Source organism: Mastigoproctus giganteus, chromosome 8 (genome assembly GCF_048544385.1).
Source record: "Mastigoproctus giganteus isolate SK-2022 chromosome 8, ASM4854438v1, whole genome shotgun sequence".
Taxonomy (NCBI): Eukaryota; Metazoa; Arthropoda; class Arachnida; order Uropygi; family Thelyphonidae; genus Mastigoproctus; species Mastigoproctus giganteus.
Window position 1 is genome coordinate 112,121,601 of NC_143582.1, and position 17,789 is coordinate 112,139,389.

At 36.2% G+C, this 17,789-nt stretch overlaps 1 protein-coding gene across 2 annotated transcripts in view; it reads right to left on the bottom strand.

Moving 5' to 3' along the window:
* Window positions 1-201: 201 nt before the first annotated feature.
* blw (ATP synthase subunit alpha blw, mitochondrial) overlaps window positions 202-17,789 on the bottom strand; it is a 373,048-nt gene continuing 355,460 nt past the window's right edge. For both annotated transcript variants that reach the window (XM_090378871.1, XM_090378872.1), the window contains 2 exons: window positions 12,911-13,055; window positions 202-626 (listed from right to left, as the gene is read on the bottom strand). In XM_090378871.1, the coding sequence (XP_090234997.1) occupies window positions 394-626; window positions 12,911-13,055 (378 nt within the window). In that variant the 3' untranslated portion in view covers window positions 202-393. The remainder of the gene's footprint in view (window positions 627-12,910; window positions 13,056-17,789) is intronic.

The following is a 17,789-nucleotide window of genomic DNA, read 5'->3' on the forward strand; positions in this document are numbered from 1 at the left end:
CACTGTTGCCACACAAAGGTTCTCATGTTACAACAGGAAACATTGTAGATATGTCTGTCAAGGAAAATCAAATCCATCTCTTTCTACACATGGCTTCTCCACCATCACATCCAGTTTGGCAAAAAATGTGAAGATAGACATTAAGATCAGACTTTTCCCCTTGTTTATGTAAAGTAGTATATTTTCTCTATTCACAACTACTCATCAGGAAAACAATTTTAATATTACATAAAAAATAAGAGACTGCAACAGAAATGATTAACATTAACTTTCTCTATTAATTCCAGAATAACCTGCACTTTTTATAGTTCTCTAATGTTACAATTTTATTCACTGCACTGTTTTGTCCATGTCCACTTTATATCAATAAGTTAGTTTACAAAACAGTTAATTTTAAACATTAAAAGTAGCTACAAAATCTGCTACAATTTTCTTCATCTTGGCATCTGTGTCTTCACTAATCTTTCCCTCTGATGCAATGGTAGTTAACAAGTCTTTGTGACTAGTGCGAATATGCTGCAAAAATTCATTCTCAAATTTCTGGATCTTAGAGGGATCTATTTTGTCTAGATAACCACGAACACCCGTATAAATCACTGCTACTTGTTCCTCAATTGCCATGGGGGCTGAAATATAGGAAAAAAAATATATATATAATAATTACAATAATTTCAAAGCACAAACTGGTTAATATATATCCTAAGCATATCAAATGTTTTAGGTTTATCAATTAACAGAAATTAATAAACCAGCACTAAAAAAAATTGTAAATATTTTTAAAATTGGGCTGGGCCATTCATTATACTCAAACCAGTATTAATTGTTTTCACATTTCTATAATCCATTAGTGAGGAGTACTGAGCCTGATGAATTATTGGAAATTTAACAACCACCGCCACCTCACCTCCTGGTCTTCAATATTATTAAGATTCTATTAGAAAAATCATTTTCATTAGTGGCAACACCCCCCCCCTTTGCAAAAACAATTTCAAATCAACATGGCTTCCTCAGCAATTTTTATATTAGTAATATTAGCTATATGGCACAAGGAAGCCTGAGGCTTATGCTGCACCAGCCAAAAAAAAAAAATTCCCGAGTTACCGTGTGTGTGTGTGTGTGTGTGTGTGTGTGTGTGTGTGTGTGTGTGTGTGTGTGTGTGTCAGAAGCAGAAAGGAATCACCAAGAAAGATGATATCCAGCTCAGGACCCTGGGTTTGCCAAGCCCATACTCACCAGATTTGAGCCCCTAACCTTAAAACCCAATATTTGTTTTCTTTTGTCCGAAAAGGGAGTTTATAACACTGGTCGGCAACAATTTCCTCGTTGAAATAATTTCAGATTCTCGTAAGAAATATGTTCAAAAACTCAGATATGTGCTTAAAAAGCAAGTGGTGAACAAAGAGAACTTGGCTATATTTGTAAACAAGTGTTGTGTGCATAAGTGTAAATCATGAATTGGTCTTAAATTAGAAATAAAAATCAACAAATTCTTAGCTGTGTTCTTATTTGCACACACATCAACCGTAAAATATCTTGCAGAAATAAACCTGATACCTTTTGCTACATTTGGGGAGTAGTGGCATTAAAATTACAGTGGAAGTTACTTTCACAACTTGTGAGAAATGCCTACAAACTCCCTTTTAGATATAAGTTCAGAGATCAAGAAAAAGTATGGACCCCTCCATTTGTCCAAATGCCTATCCAGCTCAGCCTTAAATTTATTTAGGCTATCAACTCCCACAACAAAAGATGGAAGTCTGTTCCACCAATCAACCACCCGCTGGCTAAAGGCAAATTTCCGCACATCTATTCTACAACTGTCTTTCCTCAATTTGAATCTATGCCCCTTGAGGTTCTTAATCTGAGCAAGAGGAAGAATCCCATCAGCATTCAGCTTGCTTAACCCATTCAAGGCCTTATACACCTCAATCAGATCACCTCACAGGTGCCTATTCTCCAGGCACTGCAATTTGCAAAAGTTAAGCCTTTCTTGGTAAAAGCACCCCTTTGTTCCCCTTCTTTATGCTCGTTCTAGCAACTCTACATCCTTCCTGAAATGAGGCTCCAGACCTGTACACAGTACTCTAGTGTAAACTGACCACTGCCTTGTACAACGGGATAATCACCTCCCTTATCACTGCTAGCAAAATTCCTATATCATTGACAATATTCCATGACCTGCTCTCTGGCTTCCCCTCTGCACTGCTCAGTAAACTTCATATTTGACTGCACATACCCCAGATCTTTTTCCCTTTCACTTGGGTTATTGCTACCCATATGCAGTACTTTGTATTTGTCAATGTTAAACTTCAGTCGCCACTTCTCAGCCCATTTGCCCAACTTGTCTAGATCTGGTTGGAGTAGCATACTGTCTTTGTCATTAACAACCCTGCCAACATTTGTATCATCTGCAAACGTGGACATTAATCCTGATTTATACCTTCATCAATATCATTGCTGAATATACAAAACAATAATGGGCCCAGCACCGAATGCTGGGGAACTCCACAAATAACATTTGTCCACAAAGAGCAGTGTCCATTGATAAAGAAAGGATAAAGAATTCTTCCATTCCTGCAAGAATAATTTCACTGATAGAATCTGAGCAAACGCTGACATCAGAAGTTTTGAAACAGTAATCCAGCAAAGGAAAAGAAATCTCGCAGGTCATCCCATTTTGCATTCTTGTAATGCTAAACAATACGAGGTTGGGAATAGCCATGTAAAAAAGGCTGCATTTGAGAAGAGACAATCACCAAGTTGTGATCTGGTTGCCTAAAGGACCACTCACTTCGACTGTGTACTTTGAATGATTGTTTGTGAGAAAAAGATCAAGCGTGTTGGCTGTGTGGTTAGGATAATCCGGTATTCTTGTAGGTAAATGAACAATCTGTGCAAATTCATTAGTAACTGCAAAAGCCTCAGCATCTCGACTTTAGAGGGATCTAAGGTCATATGAGGCTTCTGCAATTGTGAATAAGAAATTCTGCAATTTGAAACAAAAGCAACAAAATGTGAAAAATTGCAAAGTGACTAAAAAACGGAAGCCAGCTGGAGTTATGAACATTAAAATCACCAAGGAAAATTACCTCACTGTTAGTAAAGTTGGACTGGAGAAAGTCAAGTTGCAAAGAGAGGAAGTCAAAGAGCTGCAACTGTTTAGTGGAGTTGGGAGAACGGTAGAGACAACAGATGAATTTGACACAATGTGGTAGAGATTTTAAGCCAGAGAAGCTCAAAAAGAGGAGATTCCAAATTACCAAGACTGATAGGGAATATCGGAACGGACATATGGCCAAGTACCATCTTTGAGGTGAAAGGAATCATACAGTGAATAATTTGGGCAATTGAGATGAGCAGTAGTTGAATCAACCGATAACAGATTCTGTCAGTAAAAGTACATGGGGTTTGGTAGACTGCAAGTGGAAATGGACATCGTTGAGATTAGAATTGAGACAACGTATATTTGTGAAATGAACTAGGAAGTGTTAGGAGATTTAGATCTTTTTGCAGATAAGCTTACTCTATTAGTTTGACAATTCATATTGTATTCAATAGTAAGAAAAAGTGCGAAGGGGGACGTGCTGTATGAAGTAATGAAATTTTTGGATATGGTGTCATTGGTAAGAAATCAAAAACTCTTCCCTTTACATCTGAGTAAATCCCACTTCAGCACACTGTGATCACTGCCACCCAGTGGTTCCTTCATCTGCAGATTCTTAACACATGAAGAATCACTACTGATAATCAGATCAAGAGTATTATTCCCTCTAGTTGCCTCCTGAACATGCTGCTGTAGAAAACAATGATCCAATAAATCCACAAAAGCCTTGCTAGTGTGTGAGTGACCAACCCACAAATCCCAGTCAATCTCTGGGAAATTAAAATCCCCCATTATAAGACATTCTGATTTACTGGTCCACTATTTCTCTGCACAACTGCTCAATTATACTCATCAGATTCATTAGGCCTATAACACATACCTACTCTCATTTTTCCTTTCGCAGTGCTTATGTCACACCAAACAGATTCAACATTGCATTCTCTCCCAACATCAATCGGATGCACTTCCTTAGATTGTGTTTCTTAACTAACAGCATAACCCCTCCTCCCTTCCTGTCCAATCTATCCTTTCTATACACATTGTACTCCTCCAAATTCCAATTCTGCACTGCTTATGTCTGTATGACACCATGTCTCTGATATCCAAACAATATCTGCCCTTGATGTCTTGACCAGCACTTCAAGCTCATCAAATTTATTAACTACACTCCTAGCATTGGTGTATAACCTCCACCTCAGGCTTAACCTGCATAGGCCAGATATCAAGAATTACAATAACCGCAACATCCATAACTCTGAACAAGAAATAGAGTACAATCACTGCGAGACACTGCTTTACCACCATTTATATTTCCATTCTAGCACAAGTACCGGAGCCTAATGCATGAAATCAAAAAGGAGAATTATTCATGTTAAAATTAAAAAAATTCATATTCATATGGACTTAACAATAAGATCATCAGGAATAACATTATAGATATTTGCATATATGACAAATATCAAGTTACCAAAGACTTAAAAATACATCCAGACCATATAGGAAAAACAAACCCAATAGCACCAACATTACTATGCATATATACAAGCTTGGTGACTTTAAACAGACCATCTCTGAATGGGACAACTGTCAGTTCAGCGTACAGAAGATTAATGAGCTGCTACTTTGTACTAAACATAGCATCCTAAAGGCTCTCTACAGATTCATCATCATCAACCACTTTGAGTTCCTTCTGTTTTGTGCGTTGGCCAACAGAGTACAGATTCATATTCGCCTTCAATTTCACATCTAAACAATTACTTAACCTAATTACATATATTTGTAAATTTAAATTGGAATCCAACATCAAGCTGACCAGCCAAAATTTTTAAATGTAATACTTGCCTGCATAACTTCAACATTAATGATTACATGAACAAATCTACTGACCTACTGAGATGGCTGCTCACATCTGGTGAGTATGGGCTTGGCACACCCAGGGTCCTGAGCTGGATATCATCATTCTTCTCTTTCTTGGTGATTCCCTTCTGACTTACTTTCTCAACTCTCTCTCATTCAGAATTTTTTTTTTTTTGCTGGTGCAGCATAAACCTAAGGCTTCCCTGCACCATATAGCTAATAATAATAATAATAACTTGAACATTATTTCAAGTAATTACAAACACCTAGTGTGTAATTACAAAAACCTAGCAACTAACTTGGTTAAATTTAATCTTGTACCCATTTCCAATGGATGTATTTGCCATCAGGCCAATTTCAACCGTTTATTGATGCACACTTTAGCCATATCATAATAGGCAATTTAGATATTATATGTAACAAGGAACTCAGAAGTAAAATGTCTCATTAGCTTCAAATATAGGCCATACTTTAAAACAACTTTAAATCTTTCAGAAAACAGTTATACCATTATAAAAATTTATAAATAGTTACTTCGACCTCCTCTCTTTGCAACTTGACTTTCTCCAGTCCAACTTTCCTAACAGTGAGGTAATATTCCTTGGTGATTTTTTAATGTTCACAACTCCAGCTGGCTTCCGCTTTCTAGTCACACTGATCCAGCTGGTTGAGATGCTGAGACTTTAGCAATTACGACTGACCTTGCACAGATTGTTCATTTACCTACAAAAATACCAGCCAATCCTCACCATACAGGAAACATGCTTGATCTCTCTCTCAAAAACAACCCTTCTAAGTACACAGTCGAAGTGATTGGTCCTTTAGGCACCTCAGATCACAACTTGGTGATTCTCTTCTCCAAAGGAGGCCTTTATCTCATGGCTATTCCCAACCTCGTGTTGTTTGCCATTACAAGAATGCAAAATGGCATGACCTGCGATATTTCTTTTCTTCTTTTCCTCGGTTGTACTACTGTTTAAAAACTTCTGATGTCAACGTTTGCTCAGATCATGTCAATGAAATTATCCTTGTAGGAATGGAATCCTTTATTCCACACTGCACTTTAAAATCTCATCCTTTATCTAAACCTTGGTTTTCCAATAAATATGCTGAGGCTGTTCAAGAGAAGAACGTTACATATTGCAATTGGCTTGTTTTCAATTCTTCAGTTTCATTTTCTACTTACACCAAAGCTCGCAACAATTGTAAAGCAGTTATTAATCAGTCCAAACTAGATTTTGAACAGGCTAAGTGCATCTTGCCCTAATGGTAGCCAAGCATTCTGGCCTCTTGCCAAAGCGATTGGGCACAACCTTTGCCCAACTCTTCTCCCACCTCTGTCCAAACCAGATGGCTCTGCTGTCACTTCATCTAAGGATACAGCTGACCTGCTAGCATCCCATTTTTCTTCCAACTCATGTATTAATGATTTTGGTAAAACACCTCCCACCATTCCCAACACGCTCCATTCAATGCCTCCTGTGGTCTTCCATCAAAAGGTAGAAGGATTTTGACAAAACTTGATGCTTGGAAAGCTCCAAGTCCTGATGGTATTTCTCCACTTGTTCTCAAAACTTGTGTTCCTGAACTTACTCCTGTTCTTTGCTGCCTTTTTTCACTCTTATTCCAAATGCATTTTAATGCTGCTTGGAAATTTGCTCATATCCAGCCAATTCCTAAAAAGAGTGACAAATCCCTCCCATTCAATTATCGTCCCATTGCAATTACTTCTACTCTTTCTAAAGTAATGGAGAAATCAATTAACTGGCAACTCAAACTATCTAGAAACCTTCCGTCTGATCAATGATCGCTGATATGGATTTTGTCAGTGTCGATCCACTAGTGATATTCTGGCTTATGCTACCCATTTATGGACTAATTCAATGGAAAAGTTTGGAGAAACAAGTAGTTGCTCTTGACATCTCAAAGGCTTTTGATTGTGTTTGGCATAAAGGTCTTTTTAACAAGCTTTTATTTTATGGTTTGTCAACTGTTTTTTGTAATTGGTTATCCAGTTTTCTCTCTGTTCGCTCACTGAGGGTGATAGCAGATTGCTATGTCTTCTAACTTCTCCACTAATGCTGGTGTCCCCCAAGGTTCAGTTCTCTTCCCCACTTTTTCCTCTTGTATATTAATGACCTTCCATTGACTGGAAATCCTATCAATAATTTTGCCAATGATAGCACATTGCATTACACTTTCCATTTTGAGGAAACTTTAAGAAAAGGCTCTGTTACTGTTATATCACTGCCAAGCTCATCCTTCAGCTGATGTTCTGAAATCAAAGATAGCAAAAAAAAAAAAAAAAGTCATGTTTCGGCCTATGGATCAGGGCATTATTTGAGCCTTGGTGAGCTACTTGCTCACTCATGGTGAGCTACTTGCTGGTGTTGTGAACTCAGCAATTCAAGCATGGGAGAAAGCAAGCTCAACAGCAATTGAAAACTGCTGGAAAATATGAAATCACTAATACAGGTGACCCCGCACTTAACGCTGATAATGCATTCCGGAAAAACAGAGCGCTAAGCGAGCGCCGCATTCCCATAAAGTAACATATGTATTTGTGAGTTGAGGTCGGTGCCATAGGATATTTCCTAATCAATAATAAACGGTAGTGAAAAGATGCACAAATATCGGTCAAAATATTTAATATTCAAATATTTGTACATATAAAATATTCCGCATTACATATGTATATAATTATGTGGTAACTACTTACGTATCAAAATTAAACTTAAAATTCCAATTAAAATCATGAATTTAATTGATTTAATTTAATTGATGAATTTAATTATGAAAAATGTGTCAATTTTGGGTTGAACTTTGACCGTCTTCCAAATAAACTAAAAGGGGTATTAATTTTAAATCCCCCACAGTTTAATTACCACCCAACAATAAAATCAACTGATCCTTCGCCGCTTTGAAACCTGGCATGTTTTTTCTTCTTTCAATATGAAACTTCTTTTAGGCATTCGTTTCCACAAAAGTCCTGCTTCACCTATGTTATAAACTTGTTGAGAAGTATAACACACAATACCCCTCTTCAATAATTTTAACAAGTTATTTTTTGAAAGTTTTGGCTCTTTGATCTGCACTTGCGGCTTCTCCCTGGATTTTAAATCTATTCAACCAGCCCTTACTAGTTTTAAATGTCCAATTTTCTTTAGGTGAGTTTTCTTCAGATCATCATATTGGCTAATCTCTCTCTTTTTATTATTTATAATATTTAACTTAACTGAATTCTGCATTGGATATTATCTTCAATAAAATTAGTCTTTCCATTTCAATCCTAATAGCCGGCCTAGCCCTAGTTGCTTGCAGTGGAACAGCTATCTTTCCCACTGCTAAAATTAATTCTTTATTTTTTTTTTTATAATTGTTCTTGCAGTTAAACTTGCAAGTCCTAAATTTTGGGACACATCTGCTTGTCTTTGACCGGATCGATTCGCTTCAAAACGTCTAATTTGATTTTCAAATTCAGTCTTTTTCCTTACATTTATAGTCTTCGTATTGCACTCAGATGTTGTTGCTTTTTCATTCTTATCGGCCATTATTAACTCTTCGAAAATGTAACTGCGTTGGTTGCATTAATTAAGATTCAATGTTCAAGTAAACTGTCCATTTCGCACGATGTCTAATACGGTACTGAGTGATCACTAGACTTCAGATAAATGCATATAACGCAAATATTACAAGCAATATACGTGATCATTTATTAAAATGTTGATCTCCGAACTACATAACAAGTCACTGTACTGCAATTAAATTAGCGCGAGAGAGAATTTCACTGAGTGTGGGAATATTTCTCAGGTCGGCATGGGAAACGTTTTAACCATATTTTTATATTCATTTTCAAGCTATCGACTCCATCAAATGAAACGATTTCGTTAAATATGCCAAAAATGCAATCTGTAAAAGAGCATTATAGTGATCTATAACAGCGTTATAGCGAATCAGCGTAAACGAACCGCGTTATAACGGGGGCCTGCTGTAATAACCTTCAATTGGCAGCATTTTCAGAAGAAGCAAAAACTGCTTGTGACTACTTGGTGGCAGTCTTGGAGCAAATGACCTGGCTGGTTGGATTTAGGTGGATGCAGAAGCTCCAGTTGTGCATTACTCGAGCAAAGAAGAAATCGTAGCCTCTATGAACAGTGGGAAGACAAACAACAAACAGAAAGCCAGTGACTCAGAAGATAATATGGATGACCTGTGTAAGGATAAAGCAACAGATATTAACATGCTTGAAAACATGAGGTGATGGCATGGTTAGAATGTCAGAGTGATAGCGAATATCTTCATTTATTGCATCTGATCACTATTAAAAATCATTTACTATAAAAACACTCATCAGTTCTGGAAAACCTAATTACAGTACACGACTATTTCAGAACAGATGTGTAAAATGCAAGTCCAAAATGCTATTATGGACTTGTATCGAAGTTGTCACCTGGCACCTGTGTTATATCAAGCTTGCGATGTATTACATACCGGGTAATATTTTGCTGTTTCGATCCGCTGGTTCTTTTTCCTGAGCGGACAATCTCTACAGTAGACAGTGTGAAACCCTTTGCACCTTGTGTTTAAGCATGGGCATGTGATCCAGAGGCAGTTCAAGTAGTTTTCCAGAATATTTATATGGCAGATATTCAGTCTTTATAGCGGTCAGTAGCCTGGGTGTGTGAAATGTAAAAATTATGTTCCATATCAGAACAAGGATATTGTCATGTTTATCAGATATTCTTTTGACAACACAAGTATAATTTTCTGGACTTACTTCTGTTAATGGTTCTTCTGTTATATTTAGGAGGATCCCACTCAGCTATTAACATCCAAGAAGAGTTCACAGTATCATGGGGGGTGAGTGATGGATATTCCTCCTAATGATGTAATTTTCAGATGGTTAGACTGTTCAGCATTTGAGACTGACTAGTAAGTTGACAGATCTTAGGAACTTTATTGCTTTAGGAGGACCAATTAAGTTTTCTATGCATTGCTGAACTTTGAATTGTGAAGTGCATTTAGGACTGGTCTCTTACAGAGTGTAATATAAGATGTATGGGAGCTGTTATACTATTTAGATCTATCCTCCGATACTTGCCAGAAGATAAGGGTGAGTAATCCAAGCACTCAGTCAATTACAGCTGTCATGTTCCATAGCATTTATGATGACTTTGCTCCTTTTAGGTTTCCAGCCCTTCCAAGGGAAGGTAGAAGTTTCAATAAGTGACCAAGCAACAGGAATTAGCATAGTTAAATATTAAAAAAAAAAAAAAACAGAAAGGTTAATTACCTTTCCAAACACTTTCCTTACAATTTTTAAGATATAAAGTTACTCACAATCAAGGACATTTAAAAAACGCCAGAAATAAACAATAACCAAATCACTTTTTAAGCACAGAGATCATCACTCAGCCAAAACATATTTGGCACCTGAAGCCTAGAGTTATGGGATGTCAGAGAATTAAGTGTCAAGATGAGATTTTTACTTTGCTCTAGATTTCAATCCAGATGAAAGAATATTCATCTTATTGCAGTCATACTATGGGATTTTAGCTTAGAACATATCCTCAAGGAACAGCAACTACACCCCATACATCCAACTGTTTGACACACTTTGGAGAACCTACTAAATGATACCCTTTTTTGTATAAAAAAAAGTGACATTTTTCCTATTTTTTGTTCAAGTATTCAGAGAATAATTGGAAACCTAGGGATTCGGTCTAATATGGCTTCTGTCCTGGGGAGGAGAATCTCAGTAAAGTATCACATTCACCAAACGTTATAATAGGAACCTTATTAGAAATTTCAGAAAAAGGGTTTACACAATCAGAATTAATAAAGGTTTCTTCACTGTTCAATGCTCAGGATGCTTGCCATCACAGAGCCAAAGGGAGATGCCTGCTATATAGCAAGAAATGAATAAGCTCAAAGCAAACACTTGTACATCTGCCAGCCCGAATCCTGTAACTCAATCCATGAGGGTAGTGACATGGAATTTGCACAGCTGACACTCAGAGATGAACCTACTAGCTAAATGATTCTGGACAAGCCATACCATCTTGTCAAATCAAGGGGCAAAGTAATATGTTAATGCTGGGTTTCCTCGATCACCAGGATTCCTCCATATTTTCAAGTTTATACAGGGTCACAGTAGACAGCAAAACATACTTGATTCCTATGCTGTTTGCTTGGAACCTCTTTGGGCATTAGGAGAACCAGCAGCATCACTTGGGAAATCGCCCCACCATGGATAGATGCCCATGTTGAGAGACCATTAACACAAAAATGGTCTCTCAACATGGGAGACCATTAACACAAAAATGGTGAGAAAAAAAGTAGTGCATGTCCAATACTGATTTTACGAGGAAAACTTTATCCTAAGTTTAACCTGGCTGTGGTGGTAGAGTTAAAACTGTATTAACTGTTAATCAATAATTAAAAATCTGAATTTTTTTTTCTACCTTCCCAAAAGGAGTCACTTTTACTGCAATAATTTCTGAAGTGATTTTCTTACAGTTTTCATAGAGAAATTGGATGCAAGAATAAATCTTTTTTGTAACTATCTGCATTTTGCTTGAAGAATGTCGTGGTAGTAGACAAGCACCAATGCTCTGTTTAAATCTTCAGGTTACTTTTTTCCCTCTCCCAAATGATTTAGTGCAATAACATCTACTGTTTTGCCCTAGTTTTCAAGATTTGTTTTCGCAGCATAAAGACAGTATTACGAAACATGGGAGTCTCTCAAAATGGCTGATACTTTCCAATAAGAAGAACCATTAAAATTTGTTGTGACATGTGGAAAATTTGAAATAAATTCTTAAAGCCTGAAAATGGAAGTAATTAATAGTACCGTATTTTCTGGCTTATAAGACGCATTTTTTTTTTCGCGAAGAAATACTCGGAAAAATCACCCTGCATCTTATATGGTCAATGTCAGATTAGGCCTAAAGACTACTAGCAATGCATTTTCGATGACGCAGTGCCGGTAAACTGAGTTCTGAAAACTTCCCTTTGAAATTCACACCAATTTTACTTAAGATTTTCTGTTGAAATATATTTTTAACAATTATCAATGGTTACAATCTATGGCAACAATACATACCAGTAATATTTTTTTCATGGAAAATTTGTTGAAATCTGCGTGATACGAATCTCACAATCAGATGTAAGTAAAAACTTGTTTCATTTTCCCATGTGTTTGCTTCCTCTATAATATGAACTTGCACTTTTATGGTATTCCTCTATGATCTCCCGCTTTTATGGTATGGCAGGCTAATTAGACTGGATCGGGATTTTTCAATTCCAACCACCTTTTACAAAGAGAAAGTGACACCCGTATTTGTTTTAGGGCGAGTAAGAATTTCTGTTACGTTACTTCTGTCAGCTTTTTTCAGAAACAAACATTTCATTATTGGTTGAACATTTACCCAAGTGTATACCATTATTTTGAGAAAAATATATTACCGTATTTAATTTTATTATTATTTTCTCCAAAATATTATTTTTATTATTTTGGTGAAATATTTTTAAAAATTTTTTTCCAAAATATGTGGCCAAAACTAGGGTGCATCTTGTATGCCCGTGCGTCTTATAAGCCAGAAAATACGATATATAATATACATAATAAGCAGAAATATATGGACATGCATAGTTTTAAATTTATTTCAAATCAGAAATGCTTCTCTAAGTCTGTTTTTTTGTAATTTTTTAGCAAAAATTATAAAAATTGTATTTTTTGATAATTTAAAATTGCCAGCACAGTTACATATTGCCAGCCATTAGCAGAATAAAAAAATAAAAAACCATCCAAAACATTAGTGGGAAAAATTAAAGAAAACGGGTACACATCAGGTGCCCCATCACCACTCCTGGATTACAGTTTTTGAATAAGTTTATTTTTTTAATTATGAAATGTGAAACCTTTGTTATGAACAAATCAAACATTACCATACTGTCCTTGTTTTAGAAGTTCTGTGAGTCTAACGCCACGATTTAGTAGTTGCTGAGTTGCTGCATCCAGGTCAGATCCAAATTGTGCAAAAGCGGCTACTTCTCTATATTGTGCCAATTCCAACTTCATTGATCCTGCAACCTAATACATAAGAAATTAAAATCAATAATTATATCATTTCCAATTGAAATTTTTCATAGAATACATACTCAAGTTATGAAAATAAAAACTAGGCTTTGTAATTTAGTGTATTCTTCCTATGTCATAAAATGTAATTTGCTTATGAAAAAAAAACCAACACACTGCAGAATCATTGATAAATGATAAACAAAACACAAATAGCTACCAACTTTTGACTTAGTATTAGTCATGCTGAATGATGCAAGGAAATAAACATTTCATCAGCCAAAGATAAATAAAATAATTACAAAAATTCAGATAATATTCATGTTATATCCATTCCCAAAAAAATGATTCATCCAATTCTGCTTTAAATTTAGACTTAATGCCTCCAACACGTAAGGAGGCATATTTATTCCAATGTTCGACAATCCAAGGTTGTCAATAACTTGTGAGATAATGTATAAATGTGTGAGATCCAATCTTTGGTTACTCCTTGATATTTTATGTGCTTCTTGGTTTGTATCTCACACAAAATGAAAAACAGACTTATTATTTTACTAAATCCATTAACATGTTTGCTGCCTGAACACAAGTTTATGTCAAAACGAACTGTAAATTCTGTGCCTAAATGAAACTTTGCACCCGCTCAACTGTGGCCATTAAATGATTGCTGTAAAAGGGAAGCACATGAAGTGAACTATGGGCTATTTGTATTATGGCTGAAATTCTTTTTAGCATCAATTGAGTGTGCCTTGAGAATGGTGTCTAGAGAGCACTATAAAAGCTGTATACTTAGTTCACAGTTTACTGCTGAAGTTATTTTATCTAGTTTAGTATTTTCCACAAGAAAATATTTTTGAAGACTGTTGTTTATGAAAAACAAAAAACACATCGTTATTGTGTCTACTGATAAAATTGTGTAAAAAGTGTTTTCCTATAAATGTTTCCATAATTCTTTGAATTCCTATAATTCCAGCACTCCACGGCACACAGAAAAGAGCTTCACAAAATAAGCAGCATAAAATGTGAAGTGGCCATAAACCTCAATTAGATTTCTCCTTATGTATTGTTGTCGAACTCTGGAGTGCAAAAACAATATTTAAATTTAAACAGTCCCTCATAAAGAAGGGTAATGACATCCTCCTGCCAACTAGCAAAGTAACTAAAAATCACAGACAGAAGAACACTGAATTGTGTCATTGCTGTATTGGTTTTGTGGTGCAATGGCAACTAAAGGACATTTGGCACCAAACAATGGTAGAAAGTAACAGGTTCCATTAAAGGTCATATATGCATTACGTAGAATTTAGAAGATTCTGTTATAGTACTATCTTTTTTAGGAAAGATAAAAACTGCATACCACATCTATTGTCTAAAGTTTGTTTCAAAATTATGAGTGATTTTGGTTCAATCAAATAGATAGTTCTGATGTTTCCTTTGTTGTGATAAAGTGAGAATGGTACTGAGATTTAGTAAATATGACAGTACAAATAAACTGCTGCAACTGTACAGATTCCAAGACCATTTCTATTGCATGTAGTTCAGCAGCAAAGATTCTACAATCTGAAGGTAATTGAATGGAGATTATGGACAACAAGAGTACTGACGTGGTCAGTTTTGGAACCATCTGTGTATATTTGAGTGTAATGTGCTGCAATTCTGCCCAGGCAAGATAGGAGGGATTATATGCTGAAAGTCTTGTGGATTAACTCAAGGCTTGGACTCTGCAAGGCTTTTTAGGGGGAAATTTATCAGCTTGTCCTGCACTTGTAGGTAGAAAGAATCTGTTTTGTAGAGACTGGATACATTTAAACAAAGGTGGTGCAAGAGTTTTTGCGCATATTATTGAGGATACCTTAAAGGTTCAGGGAAACTGCTAGTTTTTTTTGGAGGGGAGGATAAGGATAATATAGATATGCATTTATCTGATAATATTGGTCAAAGTAACAGTGCACATACTTCAAGAGTTCTTGTTTGTTACCGAAACAGAACATAGCAGCAAGACGTTCTGAGGGCAGAAACATTTCAAATGAGCGGGCAGTTAATGCCAAAGAAGTGAGCTTAAATAACAGGGTAGTTAACTATACAAGAACACTAAGTCTTAATTGTTTATAGTGTAATGTCAGAAGTGTCATCAATAAAATGAGTGAATTCGAACTGCTGGTTAGGACAAGTAATGCTGACATAATAGGGCACACATGATAGTGGATGATGAATTTCAGTACGGTATGTATAATGTATTTAGGAAGAATAGGGAAAATAGAAGGGGGTGGTGGTGAAGGGGGGTCATGCTTCTTATCAAAAGCAACCTGAGCATGACAAAAGCTTTCAGGGATTCAGATGTTCTGCATGCTAGTATAGAATCTGTATAGTGTGAGATAGTTGGAAGCAAATGTATGAGAGTAATCTACAGGCAAGCTGGTTATGAAGAGAGCCTCTACATACAAATGGAATGGGCAAGTAAGTATGAATGTCTTATTATGGGTAATTTTAATTTGTTTCTAAATGATGGGAGCAAATGGGAAGGGAACTCCACATGGGGAACAAAATTTTAAAATCAACTAGATTGCTATTTGTATCAACATGTCAGGGAAAACAATACTCCAGACCTCATCACCAATGAACCAGATGACATAACAGGGCTGACAGTACAGGAACCAGTAGCAGGAAGTGTTCATGGAGTTCTATGGTGGACAACGAAGAGAGAGAGGTAGCAATAGTTAAAGGCACAGGGATGGGTTATAATTTCAGGAAAGGAAATTACGACAGCTTAAGATGCTAAATGGCCTTTAACTGGATATATATCTCACAGCATGAATACAATTGAATTATGGTATACCTTTAAAATATTAATCACAGAAACCTTAAATGCATATATACCATTAAAGAAATACTCCACGAGGAGGATTCCAAGTTGGATGAATAATGAAGTTGTCAGATTACTCGAGCAGAAAAAGACGGCATAGAAAAGTTAGAGCAATAAAAAGTACTGAAGCCTATAACAGCTACAAATTGATCTGTAATAGTGCCACAGATATTGTTAGATTGGCAAAGGCAGATTATGAGAAATCTGCTGGCAAAGAGCAAAGATGGGGTGGCGGGAGATAAGAAATTCTTCACATATATGAATGCAATGAAGAGAAGGACAAAAACAGATCAGACCCTTATGTAATGGATGTTGTTGTTTGGTTTTTTAGGAGCATTAGCAACTAAGGCCATATTGCTCCAGGGATATGCGGTGGTCATTCCCTGACCTTTCTGCATCCTCCATATTTGGTGGTCACTGGCTCGAACCCCGGTCTAATCAAGAAGCGTGTGCTACGCTATGTAATGGATGTGGGATAGTATTAGATACCCCAGCTGAAGTTGCAGATGAACTCAGTTACTTTACATCGATATTTACAATTATAATAACCATTAATTATAAACACCTTTTACGTCAATGAGAAATTATGGGAGTGAAGTTGAAAAAATGTAATTAATGATGTTGAAATTTCAAATGTATATTTAATGAATAAAAACTTGAGCCTACAGGCCAGTAAGGCTCCTGGGGTTGATGATATATAATTATAATCTTAAGGAAAGTGGCAAATGAGTGCATTGAATCATTGAGGCTAATAATGAGAGCATCACTGGATTCTAGAGTGATTCTGTTAGATTTGAAAAGTGCCGATGTATACCCAATACATAAGGGCAGTTCTAAGAGTGAAAATCATGGAGCAGAAGAGTGGAATTCAAGTATCATTTAGATAGAAATGGAATTCTGAAGGATACTCAGCATGGTTATGTCAAGGGAAAATCATCTTTAACTAATCTGGTTAGATATTTTTAAAGAGTCAAACAAGAGCTGGACTTAGGGAATAATTTCAACATTATTTGGATTTCAGAAAAGCATCTGACTCAATCCTGCATAAGCAGTTACTTCCCAGATATTGACTGGGATTTGTGGGTTGGTCACTCACACACTAGCAAGGCTTTTGTGGATTTATTGGATGATTGTTTTCTACATCAGCATGTTCGGGAGGCAACTAGAGGGAGTAGTACTCTTGATTTGATTATCAGTAGTGTTCTTCATGCATTAAGAATCTGCAGATAAAGGAACCACTAGGTGGCGGTGATCACAGTGTGCTGAAGTGGAATTTACTCAAAGAGGTAACTACCATCAGGGGTAAATGGAAGGATTATTGCTTTCGTAAAGGTGACTACGATGGTCTGAGACAGTATTTAAATTCTATACAGTGGGACCAACTGATGATTTTACCAACAGGAAATTCAAAATGGGAAGCATTCAAAGAACTTAACTTGGAAGCTACTGGGCTTTACATACCAACTAAGAAATATTGTTCAAGGTTTAGGCCTAAACGGATGTCAGATGAACTAATGAGACATATGACAGAGAAGAAAAATGCATGGGATACATATAAATTAACATGTAACACAGAAGCCTATGACACATATAAGTTGATCTGTAACTTAGTTACAAAGGAGGTTAGGCAGGCAAAGGCAGATTACAAGAAATCTTCGGCAAAGGATGCAAAGAAAAACATCAAAGAGTTTTTTACTTATGTAAACTCTAGAAGGAAGGGGATGAATCAGATTGGTCCACTTCATATCGATGGTTCATCTGTTGATGATCCTGCTCAGGTAACTAACAAACTAAATGAATATTTTGCATCGACATTCACACATGAGGAGTAATTCATCAAGGGGAATGCCACAGGTGTATTCAACTCTGGCAGCAAGCTATATAAT